Source organism: Salmo trutta, chromosome 32 (assembly GCF_901001165.1).
Source record: "Salmo trutta chromosome 32, fSalTru1.1, whole genome shotgun sequence".
NCBI classification, from domain to species: domain Eukaryota; kingdom Metazoa; phylum Chordata; class Actinopteri; order Salmoniformes; family Salmonidae; genus Salmo; species Salmo trutta.
In genome coordinates this window covers 23,835,411-23,853,988 of record NC_042988.1, presented here as the reverse complement: position 1 = coordinate 23,853,988, position 18,578 = coordinate 23,835,411, and the positions used below count along the sequence as shown (strand labels likewise).

The window sequence follows — 18,578 nt, the reverse complement described above, 5'->3', positions numbered from 1 at the left end:
CTGGCTCTCATGAGGACCGCCACAGGAAAGGAAGATCCAGAGTTACCTCTGCTGCAGAGAATAAGTTCATTAGAGTTACCAGCCTCAGATTGCAGCCCAAATAAATGCTTCAGAGTTCAAGTAACAGACACATCTCAACATCAACTGTTCATAGGAGACTATGTGAATCAGGCCTTCATGGTCGAATTGCTGCAAAGAAACCACAACTAAAGGACACCAATAAGAAGATGAGACTTGCTTGGGCCAAGAAACACGAGCAATGGACATTAGACCGGTGGAAATCTGTCCTTTGGTCTGATGAATCCAAATTTGAGATTTTTGGTTTCAACCGCTGTGTCTTTGTGAGACGCAGAGTAGGTGAACAGATGATATCCACGTGTGGTTCCCACCGTGAAGCATGGAGGAGGTGTGATGGTGTGGGGGTGCTTTAATGTTGACACTGTCTGTGATTTATTTAGAATTCAAGGCACACTTAACCAGCATGGCTAACCCAGCATTCTGCAGCAATACACCGTCCCATCTGGTTTGGGCTTAGTGGGACTATCATTTGTTTTTCAACAGGACAATGACCCAAAACACACCTCCAGGCTGTGTAAGGACTATTTGACCAAGAAGGAGAGTGATGGAGGGCTGCATCTGATGACCTGGCCTCCACAATCACCCAACCTCCACCCAATTGGGATGGTTTGGGATGAGTTGGACCGTAGAGTGAAGGAAAAGCAGCCAACAAGTGCTCAGCATATGTGGGAACTCCTTAAAGACTGTTGGAAAAGCATTCCAAGTGAAGCTGGTTGAGAGAATGCCAAGAGTTTGCAAAGCTGTCATCAAGGCAAAGGGTGGCTACTTTGAAGAGTCTAAAATCTAAAATATATTTCGATTTTTTTGGTTACTACATGATTCCATATGTGTTATTTCATAGTTTTGATGTCTACACTATTATTCTACAATGTAGAAAATAGTACAAATTAAGAATAACCCTTCAATGAGTAGGTGTGTCCAAACTTTTGACTGGTACTGTATGTAAAAGGAGTATAGTGTTTGTAACATACTGTACAGTGTGTGTTTGCTTGTGTTTTTTGCGCTCTAGAAAGGTTCCCTAGGGTTGCAGAAGTTTCAGATGACAGGACCAACCCTTCGGTAACCCCTTACATCCAACTAACCTTCACCAGACACCGCTCATCTCCCAACCTGGGCACCTCCTGTCCTAACCCGTCACCCCCTCCCCATTCTCCCTGAGGAAATAAAAGTGTTCATGGAGAAAGGATCAGCCACTATCTCTGCTGAAGACCATAGGTACCATGCCATTGCCAAACTACGCTCCAAGCAGTAAGGAAGTCATGCCTGTGCCAAAGAAAGCAGGTAAGGGTTCATGATCTAGTCTGTGAGCTTACATGTGTCAATACATGATGTAATTGAAAGCGGACCAAAACCCTCTCCTCCTCAGTTGAACAGATTTTTAAAGCAAATGTAATAATCAGTCAATCAGTATTACATTAATATAACATTTTATTGGATTTCCCAATAAATTATAGAAATGACCATTTTTTTATGTATATTTCACATTTTCAGAAATTAGCATTCATAATTAATATTCACATTCTCATACATGTTTTGCGTTTTGTTGTGTTATAAATTGTTTTACTTTATCAAACACCAGGCAAATAATGAATCATTTTGGATTGTTTTACTTTATTGACATTTTGTATTGTTATGTCTCAAATGATTCATTGTAGTTTGTCAGTAACTCAACTAAATAATAAATAGGAATTAATTTCATTACCATTGGGTCATTTTTTTATAATACTTTTGAGATGACATTGACAATGTCATCTCAAAAGTATAATAAAAAAAAATGACCCAATGGTAATTAAATTATTTCCTATTTATTATTTAGTTGAGTTACTGTCAAACTAAGATGAATCATTTGAGACATAACAATATATAGGATTATTGTGGCTGATGTATTTCTGAAAATCAAGTTATTCAAGTTCCTATGCCTTCCTCTCACTGAAAACTACATCCAAATATGGAGTAAGTCCAGTATCGTACTGTGCAATGGTGCCAGTGTTGTTTTGCCTGACAACCTCAGTTGCAAAAGGCCAGTGCCTCCAGGCTTTTCTGGGCCGCAGGATTAAGAAACTAGTTGTTGTTTTAAGTTAACAAAGGAACCGACAGCCATTTCACTGTGTCATACTCAAACACAAGTTTTAGCACTGGTGTATGGGGCATGGTGTAGTCTATATGTAGGCTATGGGGCATGGTGGAGTCTATATGTAGGCTATGGGGCATGGTAGAGTCTATATGTAGGCTATGGGACATGCTGAAGTCTATATGTAGGCTATGGGGCATGGTGGAGGCTATATGTAGGCTATGGGGCATGGTGGAGTCTATATGTAGGCTATGAGGCATGGTGTAGTCTATATGTTGGTTATGGGGCATGGTGGAGTCTATATGTAGGCTATGGGGCATGGTGGAGTCTATATGTAGGTTATGGGGCATGGTGTAGTCTATATGTTGGTTATGGGGCATGGTGGAGTCTATATGTAGGCTATGAGGCATGGTGGAGTCTATATGTAGGCTATGTGGCATGGTGGAGTCTATATGTAGGCTATGGGGCATGGTGGAGTCTATATGTAGGCTATGGGGCATGGTGGAGTCTATATGTAGGCTATGTGGCATGGTGGAGTCTATATGTAGGCTATGGGGCATGGTGGAGTCTATATGTAGGCTATGGGGCATGGTGGAGTCTATATGTAGGCTATGAGGCATGGTGGAGTCTATTTGTAGGCTATGGGGCATGGTGGAGTCTATATGTAGGCTATGTGGCATGGTGGAGTCTATATGTAGGTTATGGGGCATGGTGGAGTCTATATGTAGGCTATGTGGCATGGTGGAGTCTATATGTAGGCTATGTGGCATGGTGGAGTCTATATGTAGGCTATGAGGCATGGTGGAGTCTATATGTAGGCTATGGGGCATGGTGGAGTCTATATGTAGGCTATGTGGCATGGTGGAGTCTATATGTAGGCTATGTGGCATGGTGGAGTCTATATGTAGGCTATGGGGCATGGTGGAGTCTATATGTAGGCTATGTGGCATGGTGGAGTCTATATGTAGGCTATGTGGCATGGTGGAGTCTATATGTAGGCTATGGGGCATGGTGGAGTCTATATGTAGGCTATGGGGCATGGTGGAGTCTATATGTAGGCTATGGGGCATGGTGGAGTCTATATGTAGGCTATGGGGCATGGTGGAGTCTATATGTAGGCTATGGGGCATGGTGGAGTCTATATGTAGGTTATGGGGCATGGTGTAGTCTATATGTAGGCTATGTGGCATGGTGGAGTCTATATGTAGGCTATGAGGCATGGTGGAGTCTATATGTAGGCTATGTGGCATGGTGGAGTCTATATGTAGTCTATGTGGCATGGTGGAGTCTATATGTAGGCTATGGGGCATGGTGGCGTCTATATGTAGGCTATGGGGCATGGTGGAGTCTATATGTAGGCTATGAGGCATGGTGGAGTCTATATGTAGGCTATGGGGCATGGTGGAGTCTATATGTAGGCTATGGGGCATGGTGGAGTCTATATGTAGGCTATGTGGCATGGTGGAGTCTATATGTAGGCTATGGGGCATGGTGGAGTCTATATGTAGGCTATGGGGCATGGTGGAGTCTATATGTAGGCTATGAGGCATGGTGGAGTCTATATGTAGGCTATGTGGCATGGTGGAGTCTATATGTAGGCTATGTGGCATGGTGGAGTCTATATGTAGGCTATGTGGCATGGTGGAGTCTATATGTAGGCTATGGGGCATGGTGGAGTCTATATGTAGGCTATGTGGCATGGTGGAGTCTATATGTAGGCTATGTGGCATGGTGGAGTCTATATGTAGGCTATGTGGCATGGTGGAGTCTATATGTAGGCTATGGGGCATGGTGGAGTCTATATGTAGGCTATGGGGCATGGTGGAGTCTATATGTAGGCTATGGGGCATGGTGGAGTCTATATGTAGGCTATGGGGCATGGTGGAGTCTATATGTAGGCTATGGGCATGGTGGAGTCTATATGTAGGTTATGGGGCATGGTGTAGTCTATATGTAGGCTATGTGGCATGGTGGAGTCTATATGTAGGCTATGTGGCATGGTGGAGTCTATATGTAGGCTATGAGGCATGGTGGAGTCTATATGTAGGCTATGTGGCATGGTGGAGTCTATATGTAGGCTACTGTGTGTACTATGATATTCACACCCTACTTCTTACAGTAGCATTTCTGTGCAGGTTCACTTTTATAAGAGTGTTGTTCAGTTACGGTTAAGCTACTTGGTATCTTAAGTGTTAACTACTGTTTTGGCATATGGACTTTATTATAAGGCTAGCTAAGGAGAGACAGAATAGACAAAATATGACAGATAGAGAGAGAGACAGACAGGCAGAGAGATAGTGTTTATTATGAATGTATGATGTCGATAACATGTTGTTTATTGGCCACCAGTTAGTTACAAGCTGTATCTTGTTCCTTTGACAGGCACACTTTGCCAAGTACCTCTCTCCGCCTGTCTTGCTGCCAAATCTCTCCCCCATCTCATCAATCAGCTCATCAAACTGTTTCCCCCTCTTCTGACATCGCCTCTCCAGACCACAATGTTCCCACCGGATCAAATCCATTCTTTCAGCAGTCAGCTTTCACACAGCCTCACTGGCCCGTTGGCCATGTCAGGTCTCACACCTCATCTCTGTCTGTCACTTTGCTCCATGAAACTAACTCTCTGAATGCTGCCAAAGATCCCATCCACTTTTTTTCTATATTGCTATATTTCCCATCTTCTTTCTCTCTCTCCAGTTTCCACTCTGTGCTTCTCCATATATCCCTCTGTCCATCCAACCCTGCTATGGATCCTTCACATGGATCCAGTCCCAGCCCAGTGTGGCCTCAATGTCCCATCACTCCCTTCTCACTCCCTATCACTGCCATCTCTGGCTCCCATGGTAATGAAGTGTGAAGTCATGGACAGTAACTCAAGTACCTGGCTGTGAAACACTACGTTTTATTCATGGCTGTTTGATTCTGTGAAAATCTGACTGCTGAGATTCGTATCTGATTGCTTCAGTTCTGACTCATGAAGAATTATATTTCTTCAGATTGTCAGATTTACATTTAGACAGTTGCATTGCTTTTCATGACAATGTACAGCTAAACATTGATTATTACAAAGTCAATTGGAGCTAGGTCTTCACGGGTCCGGGTGGACCCGATATACCTGATTTCGGACCAGGGCCTGATCAGGTTCGGGTCTGAAATTCTAACTTGTCCCTCAGGTCCGGGTTGGGTCCTGTTTGATTGGACCCGGCCACGGCTCTGCATAGCCTCTAGAATATTTATTTTACGCTAATAAGGTGAATTTATTGACTTATAGAAGGCCTAGCCAACATATACTGTAAAGACCTATTTGTTAACCAGAAGAACAACTTGGCTGATAAGCAGATTTTTTTGGTCACTCGTTCCAGTTAGGGTACGGGTTGGGTCTAGGTCGAGTTGTCCTTGGGTCCATTCTGGTTCTGGTCCAACTTTTTAGACCAGTGAAGACCTCTAATTGGAGCCCATCACATTTCATCTCATGTTGAGAACCTCCCAATGACTTTCTCCTTTTTTTCAAGAATGCTGTCATGTATCCTCCTGTTGGTTTGTACATCTTTCTGTCCATGCTTTTTCCATCCATCTCCATTTCATCATCGGCATGGAACACAGCAAGGGTTTTCTAGAAACTTCATAACAGAGGGCAAAGGGATGGGTCTGAGCTTTGGCCAGCTCCCTTCACCTCTCTCCGTCACATCTCGTGATCTCCCTATCAGTGGAGATCCCGCTGTTCCCGAACCCGATCCGGGCAGAGCGCTCCATCTCATCCAGGGGGGTCGCGCAGACCACCGACGAGCACGTCCAACATAAGCAGCTTCTTTTCTACCAGGTCAGATGTCCTCAACATGGCCGACTGGCTTTCCTCCAATTACCAGGGAGGAGTCTTCATTTCATTCTCTGATTAGCTTCTGTCCATCCGCAGCACACCTGTCATATGTCCTGAATGTCATTGTTACTGTGAATAAACATCATACTCATCTTCAAAAACATCTCTAGAAATTGACAAATGTTGGTTAAATGGACAAACTTTTCCAAGATCAGAAGAAATCTATTAAAATGCTGTTCCCAATACTGTTGGACTTCCATTCTAATCCTTCCCCTGCCAATTCAATCCTATGATTTCGCAATTAGATTTATGGTTCAATGGATTCCAATGCATTTGACCCATATGTTTGACCTGAGGTAGCAACCTCCCTTGTTTGTCATTTTCTGTCACTGTCTCTATGTGCCTGAACATTCATCCACTTGTTTTCTCTTTCTTTAAATGCCTCTATCTCTGTGTCAACGCATCAATCTCTCTGAGTATCTGTTTATCCATCTGTCAATCTGTCCGGGGCTTTGCTGGTGACCCCACTGAGAGCAGCAGGGTATCTGGCTGGGCTTATCCTCCACAGGGGAGCCAGAGCCCACTCATATCCCCACCCCCGCCTGGCCCCGCTCATAATAACCAGCCAGGGTGATGTCTCACTCCATGGAGACTCTGGATGTTTTCTGGATGTCAGAAAGTATTCAGACCCTTTCCCTTTTTGCTAAAATGTCTAAAAACCTGTTTTTGCTTTGTCATTATGGGGTATTGTGTGTAGATTGATGAGGGGGGAAAACTATTTAATCCATTTTAGAATAAGGCTGTAATGTAACAAAATGTGGAAAAAGTCAAGGGGTCTGAATACTTTCCGAATGCACTGCCTGTGAAACATTCTCTTCAAATGAGGATCAGACACTTTCAAATAGCAAGATTGCCTGTCAAATGCTCCATCACATTACTGTGCTAGCAAAACATTTTAGCAGCCCCCTTTTAAAGCAAGTTTGCGGCAATTCTACACATTTTACCATGCGGCGGAGAGACAATTTAGCAATTTTATAACTCATTTCATGTAATTGTACTCATTTTGCCATGGGGCGGAGAGAAAAAAATTGGCTGTTTGACAGCTAATTTCCTGCAATTCTATACATTTTTCTAAAGGTTGGAGAGAAATGTTTGCAGGTTTTATGATATCTGAGTGAGACTGACTAACAAAATCACTTACTAACAAAATCAATGGGGGCCCCCCAGCCAATAATTCAACCATGATTACTAAGTAGCTAGCTGGCCGCTAGACTAATTTTCCAATATACAAATGTTTTGCTGACATTGGGCTAATTGAGTGACTATCAGTGTCTGACAACAAGGGAAAAACTGCTGATGCACAACCAAATTTCAAAATTGCACCTTGTGTATTCTATTATTCTAACTTGCAACAGTAAGGCTTATTAAAAAAAAATTGGGAGCCGCCAATTGCCCATCCCTGCTTTAAAATGTATATTTAAATCTCTCTACCCTCGCAATGATTCTCCTGAATCCCTTGTTGACACCCTACATCAATGTCTCGCTTTTGCCATCTACTAACTATCCTTGGTTATCCCATTAGCCGACTCTTGCTATTTTTCTCTGTGTCCCTCCCTCTCCCATCGCTCTGTCCCTATAAGGGAGGATTCTGGGAGAGTATGGGGAGGGATGACGGATTAAGTGACCTGTCATCAACCCCTTTCCTTCCTACTGCCCACGTCCCGACTCCCGAGATCAGATGTCCTTCTCCCTTTCTCTCTTGCCAAACCTTCCCTGATCATTACTTCTACTTGTTGTTCAGCACAATATACATTATATGCATACCTTTCTGTCAAAGTCATTTTAATCTCTTTGGGTCAGTGTGCAGCTGTTCAGTCTTCAGGACACATACAGTGGAGTGTAAGTCACAAACATGGAAGCTTGATTGGAAAGACCAGTGGATCAGAGTTCAGCCAACCACGATGGGAAGTTGTTGAAAGACATCATAACCTCTAAACTGGGCATACAGTAATGTGGCAGCTTCTTTGGTACACATGCTTCAAGCAAGGAAGACAGTGAAGTTCTCAGCCTTATTCTTCCTTTGCTCATCCTCCCAGTTTCGCTTGGCCTCTGCTGATGTAACAAGCTCACATTTTTCCTCATGGTCATCATCCTGTCGGCTCCCTCTCAGCACTGGGCAGACACATAGCGAAAGCTGGAGAGTTAGGTTTCCCTCAGACAGGTGCCAGCATGGACTGTCCTGCGCAAAAAGGACAGACTGGCCAATCCTTCCAGCAATGTGTTGGCAGGGCCGCCGTGATCAATGACCAGTTGACCACCTGTCCTCTAAAAAATAATCCATTGGTGTTAGCAAAGGCCCTGGCTTCCTGCAATGGTGCAGACTATCAGGAAGAACCATGAAGACATATCGCTCACGCTCTATGCTATCCCCTCCATCACTGAAAGTTTGCTATCCAGCGACATCCTCAAACATGCATTTGGGGCATTTGAGAGCACTTTGGCATCGCAATGGATGTAGAAAAGAAATGGAAACGCTCACTCTGTACCTAGTTCTCACGTGGGTGGATGTGTATGGGTACATGTGCGTACCGGTATCCCATATGTGCATGTGTGTGTTATGTAAAGGAGAAAATACCCATATCAGTCCCTCCAGGATTTTGGAATTTTGCGATTCTGCATAATATATGAGGGGTTGCAAATTTGACCAATCACCACACTATTACTGTATAAAACAGTCAAATCACAGCAATATTACTGCATAAAACTGTTTAATGACGACACTAAAAAAAGAATGCTCGAAATTCTTACCAATCCCAACACTTTCACCACAAAAAATGGTTCAAAGGGCAGACACATAACAAATCCCGCTATGCCCTCAGACGAACCATCAAACAGGCAAAGCGTCAATACAGGACTTTTATGCTTGCTTTGAGGCAAGCAACACTGAAGCATGCATGAGAGCACCAGCTGTTCCAGACGATTGTGTGATCACGCTCTCCGTAGCCGATGTGAGCAAGACCTTTAAACAGGTCAACATTCACAAAGCCGCGGGGCCAGACAGATTACCAGGACGTGTACTCAAAGCATGCGCGGACCAACTGGCAAGTGTCTTCACTGACATTTTCAACCTCTCCCTGACTGAGTCTGTAATACCTACATGTTTCAAACAGACCACCATAGTCCCTGTGCCCAAGAAAGCGAAGGTAACCTGCCTAAATGATTACGCAATCTCAATCGCACTCCACACTGCCCTTTCCCACCTGGAAAAGGGAACACCTATGTGAGAATGCTATTCATTGACAACAGCTCAGTGTTCAACACCATAGTGCTCACAAAGCTCATCACTAAGCTAAGGACCCTGGGACTAAACACCTCCCTCTGCAACTGGATCCTGGACTTCCTGACGGGCTGCCCCCAACGATGAGACAGTCTATAGGGAGGAGGTCAGAGACCTGGCAGTGTGGTGTCAGGACAACACCCTCTCCCTCAATGTGAGCAAGACAAAGGAGCTGATAGTGGACTATAGGAAAAGGAGGGCCGAACAGGCCCCCGTTAACATCGACGGGCTGAAGTGGAGCAGGTCGAGAGTTTCAAGTTCCTGGTCATGGTCTAAACACATCAAGGCAGTTGTGAAGAGGGCATGACAACACCTTTTCCCCCTCAGGAGAATGAAAAGATTTGGCATGGGTCCCCAAATCCTCAAAAAGTTCTACAGCTGCACCATCGAGAGCATCCTGATGGGTTGCATCACCTCCTGGTATGGCAACTGCTCGGCATCTGACCATAAGGCGCTACAGAGGGTAGTGCGTACGGCCCGATACATCACTGGGGCCAAGCTTCCTGACATCCAGGACCTATATACTAGGCTTGTCAGCTGAAGGCCCCAAAACTTGTGAAAGACTCCCGTCACCCAAGTCATAGACTGTTCTCTTTGCTACCGCACGGCAAGCGGTACCGGAGCGCCAAGTCTAGTACCAAAAGGCTCCTTAACAGCTTCAACCCCCAAGCCATAAGACTGCTGAACAATTAATCAAATGGCCACCCGGACTATTTACATTGACCCCCTCCCTATGTTTCATACTGCTGCTACTCGCTGTTTATTATCTATGGACTCAAGTATCTAAGAACACCCTTGTATTGTAAGCCATCACAAGGTATCATAATAACTATTTGGACCAATCAAAATGACATGAACAAAGCCACATTTAGCATAACTTTGGACCACATTTGCAACAACTTCCGCTTTACTGTTTCATTGACAATTCGCAATGAGTTATCTAAGTAAACAAACCATTTACCGCAAATCAAGCATATACCTGATGACCAAACTGTCAACCGCTGGCATGTCAAAGAGGTACAGTGCCTTGCAAAAGTATTCACCCCCTTGGTGTTTTTCCTATTTTGTTGTATTACAACCTGTCATTTAAATAGATTTTTATTTGGATTTCATGTAAAGGACATACACAAAATAGTCCAAATTGGTGAAGTGAAATGAAAAACATAACTTTATTCAAAAAAAAAGGAAAAGTGGTGTGTGCATATGTATTCACCCCCTTTGCTATGAAGCCCCTAAATAAGATCTGGTGCAACCAATTACCTTCAGAAGTCACATATTTAATTAAATAAAGTCCACCTGTGTGCAATCTAAGTGTCACATGATCTCAGCATATATACACCTGTTGTGAAAGGCCCCAGAGTCTGCAACACCACTAAGCAAGAGACACCACCAAGCAAGTGGCACCATGAAGACCAAGGAGCTCTCCAAACAGGTCAGGGACAAAGTTGTGGAGAAGTACAGATCAGGGTTGGGTTATAAAAAAATATCTGAAACTTTGAACATCCCACAGAGCACCATTAAATCTATTATTAAAAATGGAAGGAATATGGCACCACAACAAACCTACGAAGAGAGGGCCGCCCACTAAAACTCAGACCAGGCAAGGAGGGCATTAATCAGAGAGGCAACAAAGAGACCAAAGATAATCCTGAAGGAGCTGCAAAGCTCCACAGCGGAGATTGGAGTATCTGTTCATAGGACCACTTTAAGCCGTACACTCCACAGAGCTGGGCTTTACGGAAGAGTGGCCAGAAAAAAAGCCATTGCTTAAAGAAAAGAATAAGCAAACACGTTTGGTGTTCGCCAAAAGGCATGTGGGAGACTCCCCAAACATATGGAATAAGGTACTCTGGTCAGATGAGACTAAAATGTAGCTTTTTGGCCATCAAGGAAAAAGCTATGTCTGGCGCAAACCCAACACCTCTCATCACCCCAAGAACACCATCCCCACAGTGAAGCATGGTGGTGGCAGCATCATGCTGTGGGGATGTTTTTCATCGGCAGGGACTGAGAAACTGGTCAGAATTGAAGGAATGATGGATGGTTCTAAATACAGGGAAATTATTGAGGGAAACCTGTTTCAATCTTCCAGAGATTTGAGATTGGGATGGAGATTCACCTTCCAGCAGGACAATGACCCTAAGCTAACTGCTAAAGCAACACTCGAGTGGTTTAAGGGAAACATTTAAATGTCTTGGAATGGCCTAGTCAAAGCCCAGACCTCAATCCAATTGAGAATCTGTGGTATGACTTAAAGATTGCTGTACACCAGCAGAACCCATCCAACTTGAAGGAGCTGGAACAGTTTTGCCTTGAAGAATGGGCAAAAATCTCAGTGGCTAGATGTGCCAAGCTTATAGAGACATACCTCAAGAGACTTGCAGCTGTAATTGCTGCAAAAGGTGGCTCTACAAAGTATTTACTATTGGGGGGGGGGGGTGAATAGTTACGCATGCTTAAGTCTTCAGTTTTTTTGTGTTATTTCTTGTTTGTTTCACAATAAAAAAAAAAAACATCTTCAAAGTAGTAGGCATGTTATGTAAATCAAATGATACAAACCCCCCAAAAATCTATTTTTATTCCAGGTTGTAAGGCAACAACATAGGAAAAATGCCAAGCGGGGTGAATACTTTCGCAAGCCACTGTATATCAAGGAGCTTTAATGTGAACCTTGTTGAGGCAATTAAAACAGATTAAGTCTGATAGGTGAGAATGAGAGATGAGCTGAAACGAGATGGATGACCCTGTGAAAATCAAGTAATTTGAGCTAATGTCACCCACAGACGAAAGGAGACTGGAAACAGCAACAGCACCCAGTTTTCTGAGAAAGTGGGATGACAAACGAATGGGCAGGAGGGAGAACCAGAATTAAACAACAGCCAGAGTACTTCAGCAGCAGAGACAAACATGCTGTCAGTGGCGTGAAATAACGTCCATCACACACAATTTATAATCTTATAACAGCCTGACCCCTGGTGTCAGTGGCTGTGATGTGTGTCCTTAGCGGATGTAAAGCTGTAACCTAAACCTTGGCTGGTATGGGTAAACTACATTAATCAGTGCTAAGAAAAAAGACTCAGAATAGCACACACACTCCAAAGTGATATATGGCATAAAGGCAAATAGTGGGAGGGAGGGGGGATAAAGGGAGAGTGACAGGAGCAGGGAGATAGAGGCAAGGGAAGGAGAGATGAAGAGAAGGAAGGGAGAGAAGGAATCATGGACAGTAACTGAACCTTGCACAACCTCTACAAACTGCACCTAGCACAACCTCTACAAACTGCAACTAGCACAACCTCTACAAACTGCAACTAGCACAACCTCTACAAACTGCAACTAGCACAACCTCTACAAACTGCAACTAGCACAACCTCTACAAACTGCAACTAGCACAACCTCTACAAACTGCACCTAGCACAACCTCTACAAACTGCACCTAGCACAACCTCTACAAACTGCACCTAGCACAACCTCTACAAACTGCAACTAGCACAACCTCTACAAACTGCAGCTAGGGTGATCATACGTCTTCTTTTTCCCAGACATGTCCTCTTTTTGGACCAAAAAAAATGCGTCCTGACGGGATTTCTAAATCGCCCAAAATGTCCGGGATTCGGCTTTTGCTTTCTACAGTCGCCATTCATTGTGTGCGTTTTTGGGGTTTCGAATTGCTTTGACCTTTCTCTTTAGGTCCCGCCTTCTCACACGCCACCATTGGTGGGTCATGTAGGCCTACGCAAACATTGGTCAAACTGCATCTCAATCATTACCCTCACCATGGCAACAGCCAAGAGACAGAGCAGCAGCTTGCTTGTCAACAGTGGCACATGGCTCCAGAACAGCGTAAAAATGCCCCAACACAAATGTAAATTCACAGACGATTTACAGAAAAAATTCCCCTGTTTTCGTCTTGGTCGGGGTCCGTGTGAAGCAGAATGCATGACCTGCAAAGCTGGCACGTACGTGTCAGTGTCAAATAAAGGCGCTAGCGACCTAGAAGCCCACATAAGCTCCGCAAAACACAAAATTGCAGCTAAAGGAGAGAGTTCGTCAGGTAAATGAACTGACTATTTTGTGAGAGCAGGTAAAACAAAAGATGCTGTTACTGCTGCGGAGGGAGTTTTTGCATTCCACAACACGAAGCATCACAATAGCTACAGATCAATGGACTGCACGTCTGCCTTGTTAAAAAAGGCTTTCCCTGATTCCGAGACTGCGCGAAAATTTTCAAGCGCTCGTACTAAGACCGAAGCATTGTTAACGCTGTGATAACACCACATTCTGTCGACATACATCAGAAAGCACTAGAAGACATACCTTACTGTGGTGTTTCTACTGATGGGAGCAATCACGGTGCTGTGAAAATATTCCCTCTGCTTATTCAGTATTTTGATTGGAAGAATGGCGTGCAAAGTAAATTAGTCGAAGTTAAAAACACTCCAAAAGAGACAGCTAATACGTTCGCGCAATACATCAAAGAAACACTGGAAAATAATGGGATTTTTTCCAAATGTATTGCATTTACAGGTGACAACTGCAATACAATGTTCGGGGGAATCCGGCGTGATGAAGAAGGAAAGAACGTTTTCGCAAACTTAAAGAAGTCATTGCAGAACAAGTGGTGTGGGCTGCCCAGCACACATCTTGAACAATTGTGTTCATTACAAGGCAGACACACTAGATGTCGATATTGAGAACGTCATCTTCAAAATAGGTCAATACTTTCACATCTACACTGTGCGCACAGAGAATCTGAAGGAGTACTGTGAATTTGTTGATGTTGAATACAGAAGTCTCCTTTCTCACAGCAAGACGCGATGGCTGTCATTATTCCCAGGTATTGAGAGGCTGCTACAGATGTTTCCAGCCTTGAAAGCATTCTTTTTGTCACAGGAAAAAACACCCTCCTTGATCAAGAAGTTTTTTGAAGATGAGTTCAGTGAAATTTACCTCTGGCACATGCACTCACTCATGTGTGTGTTTCATTCACACATTCAGGAGATGGAAAGGGAGAGTAATTCAATTGTGGAAGTGAAGAACCTTTTGAACAAAGTCCACACCATGCTTCTTGAACACAAGACCAATAACTTCTTGTCCCTTAAAGTTAAGGGACTATTGGCACAAAAGCACAAGGATGGACTTGGTAAGAATTGTGACCATTTCAGTGCTCAAGTACAGGGTCTGTACAGTTCATGCCTGGAGTATCTGGAGAAATGGATGGCACCCATGGAGGAGTTCTCCTCTTTCATGTGGATGGATCTGAGTGAGACACCTGACTGGAATGACATAGGAGCCTGTATAAAACACCTGGGAGAAAAGGGGGTGCCAATTGATGATGCAAAGTGCTTTGATCAGGTCACCAACCTGAAGAAATTCACTGACAGGTGGAACAGTGATGGAGAGTTCAGTAATCTGCAAGCACACAACAAGTGGACCAAATATTTTGAAAGGCCCAAAAGCATAGATTTTCATTCAGAGCTACTGAAGATTGCACAGTTTTTCTTTGCTATTCCTTCTCACAATGCAAATGTAGAGAGTTTTTTCACTGATGCAAAGCCAGTGGACAAAGGAAAGGAATCACTTGTCTGTTGAGTCACTGAAGGGGCTTCTGTGTACACAATACAACTTTAAAAACATGTCTTGCAAAGACTTTCATGCCTACTTGATTGGTAATCAAGGACTGTTGCGAAAGATTCGATCTTCGGGAAAGTATACCAGAGAGCATCAGGAGGACTGACATTATTTTTGACTGAAATAGTGGATTTTTTTTATAATTGTTTTTTATAATTTTATTTTAACCTATGGCCATGAAAAGAAAGGTGTTAAAAGCTAAACTATTTTTTATTTGTTTGTTGTTATTATTCTATTGTTGAGGGCCAACAGTTGAATTTAAAGGATATATTACTTTATGTATTAAAGTTCAATAACATAGTTGCATGGTTGTGAAAGCATTTGTATTTACCGTGTCCGTCTGCCTCCGGCTCCCACTGTCCTCTTTTTTGGAAACTAAAATATGGTCACCCTAAGCTAGCACAACCTCTACAAACTGCACCTAGCACAACTACAAACTGCACCTAGCACAACCTCTACAAACTACAACTAGCACAACCTCTACAAACTGCACCTAGCACAACTACAAACTGCACCTAGCACAACCTCTACAAACTGCAACTAGCACAACCTCTACAAACTACAACTAGCACAACCTCTACAAACTGCAGCTAGCACAACCTCTACAAACTACAACTAGCACAACCTCTACAAACTGCAACTAGCACAACCTCTACAAACTACAACTAGCACAACCTCTACAAACTGCAACTAGCACAACCTCTACAAACTGCAGCTAGCACAACCTCTACAAACTGCAACTAGCACAACCTCTACAAACTACAACTAGCACAACCTCTGCAAACTGCAGCTAGCACAACCTCTACAAATGCACAGTGAATAAATACATAACAACAATCTGACACAAGATAATGTTCTACTTGGGAAAGAAAATTCATTTTTGCCTCTTTTCTGTAGGAAGAAAATCCCAGGCAGCTGCTGCGGGTATGATTTCTGTAATACTGCATGTATAAGTACTGAAAAGCCTTTGCAAATCCTGACTAACAATGGCATCCCAGGAATTACATTAGATCGGTGGTGTAATTCAAACTGGATTATGTCATCAGTATACCGTTAATGGATTTCACACTTTATCTCTCTCTCTCCTGATAACAGAGGTGCCACCGGTGTACGAGCCCAATATTCATGATCCCACCACCAGAGCTGACCTTATGAAATGTAAGGCCATGTAATTGGCTCTTTATCACTTTGGGCCTCACTCTCTGTAATGCATTTGATGCTAAATCCTGCTTGCCCACAGCCTATACAATGTTGAAATGCACAATTATGACCCGGCTTACAGTATATCCGCTTTACGGCCTACACACAAGAGATTACATTTCTCAATAATATCACAGTACTCATCTGACCTTATCTGTTCTCCGACCCTTTCATCTCATCCATCTTCATCCAACCACTCAACTCAACTCCTCTCTCTTTACCTCATCGTTTCTCTTTCTCCCCTCAGACTGGATCCCCCTCTCCCTGGATGACAAAACGGCCCAGAAGCTGCTGTGGATATCCGAGAGCAACCTCAAGGTGTCGCGTATGTCAGAGGAGGTGTGTCCATACCCCATGAGACCGGAGAGATATGAGAATTCGCCACAGGTTGGTCTGCCATCCTCAGTTACAGGGCACACATCATAGTGCCATTGTGTAACTAAAGTGTGCCCACCGTTTTGGACATGCCATCAGTGCATGCCTGGCTCTAAGACATCTCTAATCTACCCTTCCTACTATCCATTCTCTACTCTGTGCAGGTGCTGTGTAAGGAGGGGCTGTTGGGGCAGAGAGGGTACTGGGAGGTGGACTATGGCGGCTGGGTGGTGATTGGGGCAGTGTACGAGAGCATGGGCCGGAAGGACGGGCCATGTGGGCTGGGGGAGAACGAAAGCTCATGGGGTGCGGGCTGGGCCGGCTCCTGCTACCACGTCTGGCACAATGGGGAGAACGTGGAGGTCGAGCTCCCTTTGTGCAACACCATGAGCATATACTTGGACCAGCCCGCTGGCATCATCAAGTTCTTCATCGTGGAAGGAGAAGGGGAGGCGGAGAAGGCGGTGCGACTGATACACAAGTTCAAAACTGACCTCAAAGAGAAGATTCTGCCTTGTTTCTGGGTTGGCAGTAAATCCTTCTGTTGGATCCGGAAGAAAGAGGGACAGTAACAAAAAGGGTGTAGGAAAGGAGAGATGGAATAACGGGTCAGGGAATTTGTAAGAGAGGGAGGTAGAGTGAACGAGAAGATATATGTTTCTAATATTTGGAGAAAAAGCACTGGTGTCAGAATCCAGAATTGAAGCAGAGAATAATGGAATCTTCACAACATGAAATCAGTTGTAATCTGTAAGATTCACATCATGTCTATGGTTTTAAGTGTTGCTGTTATCCCTCTTGCATGAGGACAACATACATATGAATTACTAGGTTATATTATGATATTTAGAATGACAATTATATTGACTATTACTATTTATTAGTACTGTCAGTCGTTTTTGTTACAGCACTAGTTTGTTAGTGTTAAAGTAGGGTGTGTAGTTTAAATTCATAGCTTGTATCATTTTATATCGGATTGAACCATGGTCATGTATGAACGTGATGAATAAATACAACTGTAACAATAGAGTTCAACTATTTACACTGAAAAAATATATAAACACAACATGCAACAATTTCAAAGATGTTACTGAGTTACAGATCATATAAGGAAATCAGTCAACTGAAATAAACTCATTAGGCCCTAATCTATGGATTTCACATGACTGGGAATAGATACTCATCTGTTGATCACAGATACCTTAAATAAAAAGGAGGGGTGTGGATCAGAAAGTATCTGGTGTGACCACCATTTGCCTCATGCAGCGCGACATCTCCTTCGCATAGAGTTGATCAGGCTGTTGATTGTGGCCTGTGAAATGTTGTCCCACTCCTCTCCAATGGCTGTGCAAAGTTGCTGGATATTTGCAGGAACTGGAACACGCTGTCGTACACGTTGATCCAGAGCATCCCAAACGTGCTCAATGGGTGACATGTCTGGTGAGTATGCAGACCATGGAAAAACTGGGACATTTTCAGCTTCCAGGAATTGTTTACAGATCCTTGCGACATGGGGCCGTGCATTATCATGCTGAAACATGGCTGTGGATGAATGGCACGACAATGGACCTCAGGATCTCATCACAGTATCTCTATGCATTCAAATTGCCATAGATAAAATGCAATTGTGTTCGTGGTCCTTAGCTTATGCCTGCACATACAATAACCCCACCATGGGGCACTCTGTTCAAAACGTTGACATTAGCTCATCCACACGACGCCATACACACTGTCTGCCAACTGCCCGGTATAGTTGATACCGGGATTCATCCGTGAAGAGCATACTTCTCCTGCATGCCAGTGGCCGTTGAAGGTTAGCATTTACCTACTTTAGTCAGTCAGGTCAAGACCCTGATGAGAATGACAAGCACGCAGATGAGCTTCCCTGAGACGGTTTCTGACATAAATTATTGGGTTGTGCAAAGCCAGTTTCATCAGTTGTCCAGGTAGCTGGTCTCAGACGATCCCGCAGGTGAAGGAGCCAGATGTGGAGGTCATGGGCTGGTGTGGTTACATGTGGTCTGCAGTTGTGAGGCCGGTTGGACGTACTATCTAATTCTCTAAAATGA

General features: G+C 43.8%; 1 protein-coding gene across 1 annotated transcript; it reads left to right on the top strand.

Annotated features, from left to right (window-relative positions):
- Nucleotides 1-1,298: 1,298 nt before the first annotated feature.
- On the top strand, nt 1,299-17,536 carry LOC115171488 (tripartite motif-containing protein 16-like). The gene is made up of 4 exons (XM_029728332.1): nt 1,299-1,359; nt 16,030-16,092; nt 16,382-16,521; nt 16,674-17,536. The coding sequence occupies exons 1-4, from the start codon at nt 1,299-1,301 to the stop codon at nt 17,079-17,081; spliced, it is 672 nt and encodes a 223-aa protein (XP_029584192.1). The 3' UTR covers nt 17,082-17,536.
- The last annotated feature ends 1,042 nt before the right edge of the window (nt 17,537-18,578 follow it).

Excerpts from the sequence above, each read along its gene's own strand:
- LOC115171488 (XM_029728332.1), top strand. The coding sequence starts at position 1,299 with ATGCCATTGCCAAACTACGCTCCAAGCAGTAAGGAAGTCATGCCTGTG. Across the intron at positions 1,360-16,029 it reads GCCTGTGCCAAAGAAAGCAG|AGGTGCCACCGGTGTACGAG; the intron begins GTAAGGGTTCAT and ends TCCTGATAACAG. Across the intron at positions 16,522-16,673 it reads GATATGAGAATTCGCCACAG|GTGCTGTGTAAGGAGGGGCT; the intron begins GTTGGTCTGCCA and ends TACTCTGTGCAG.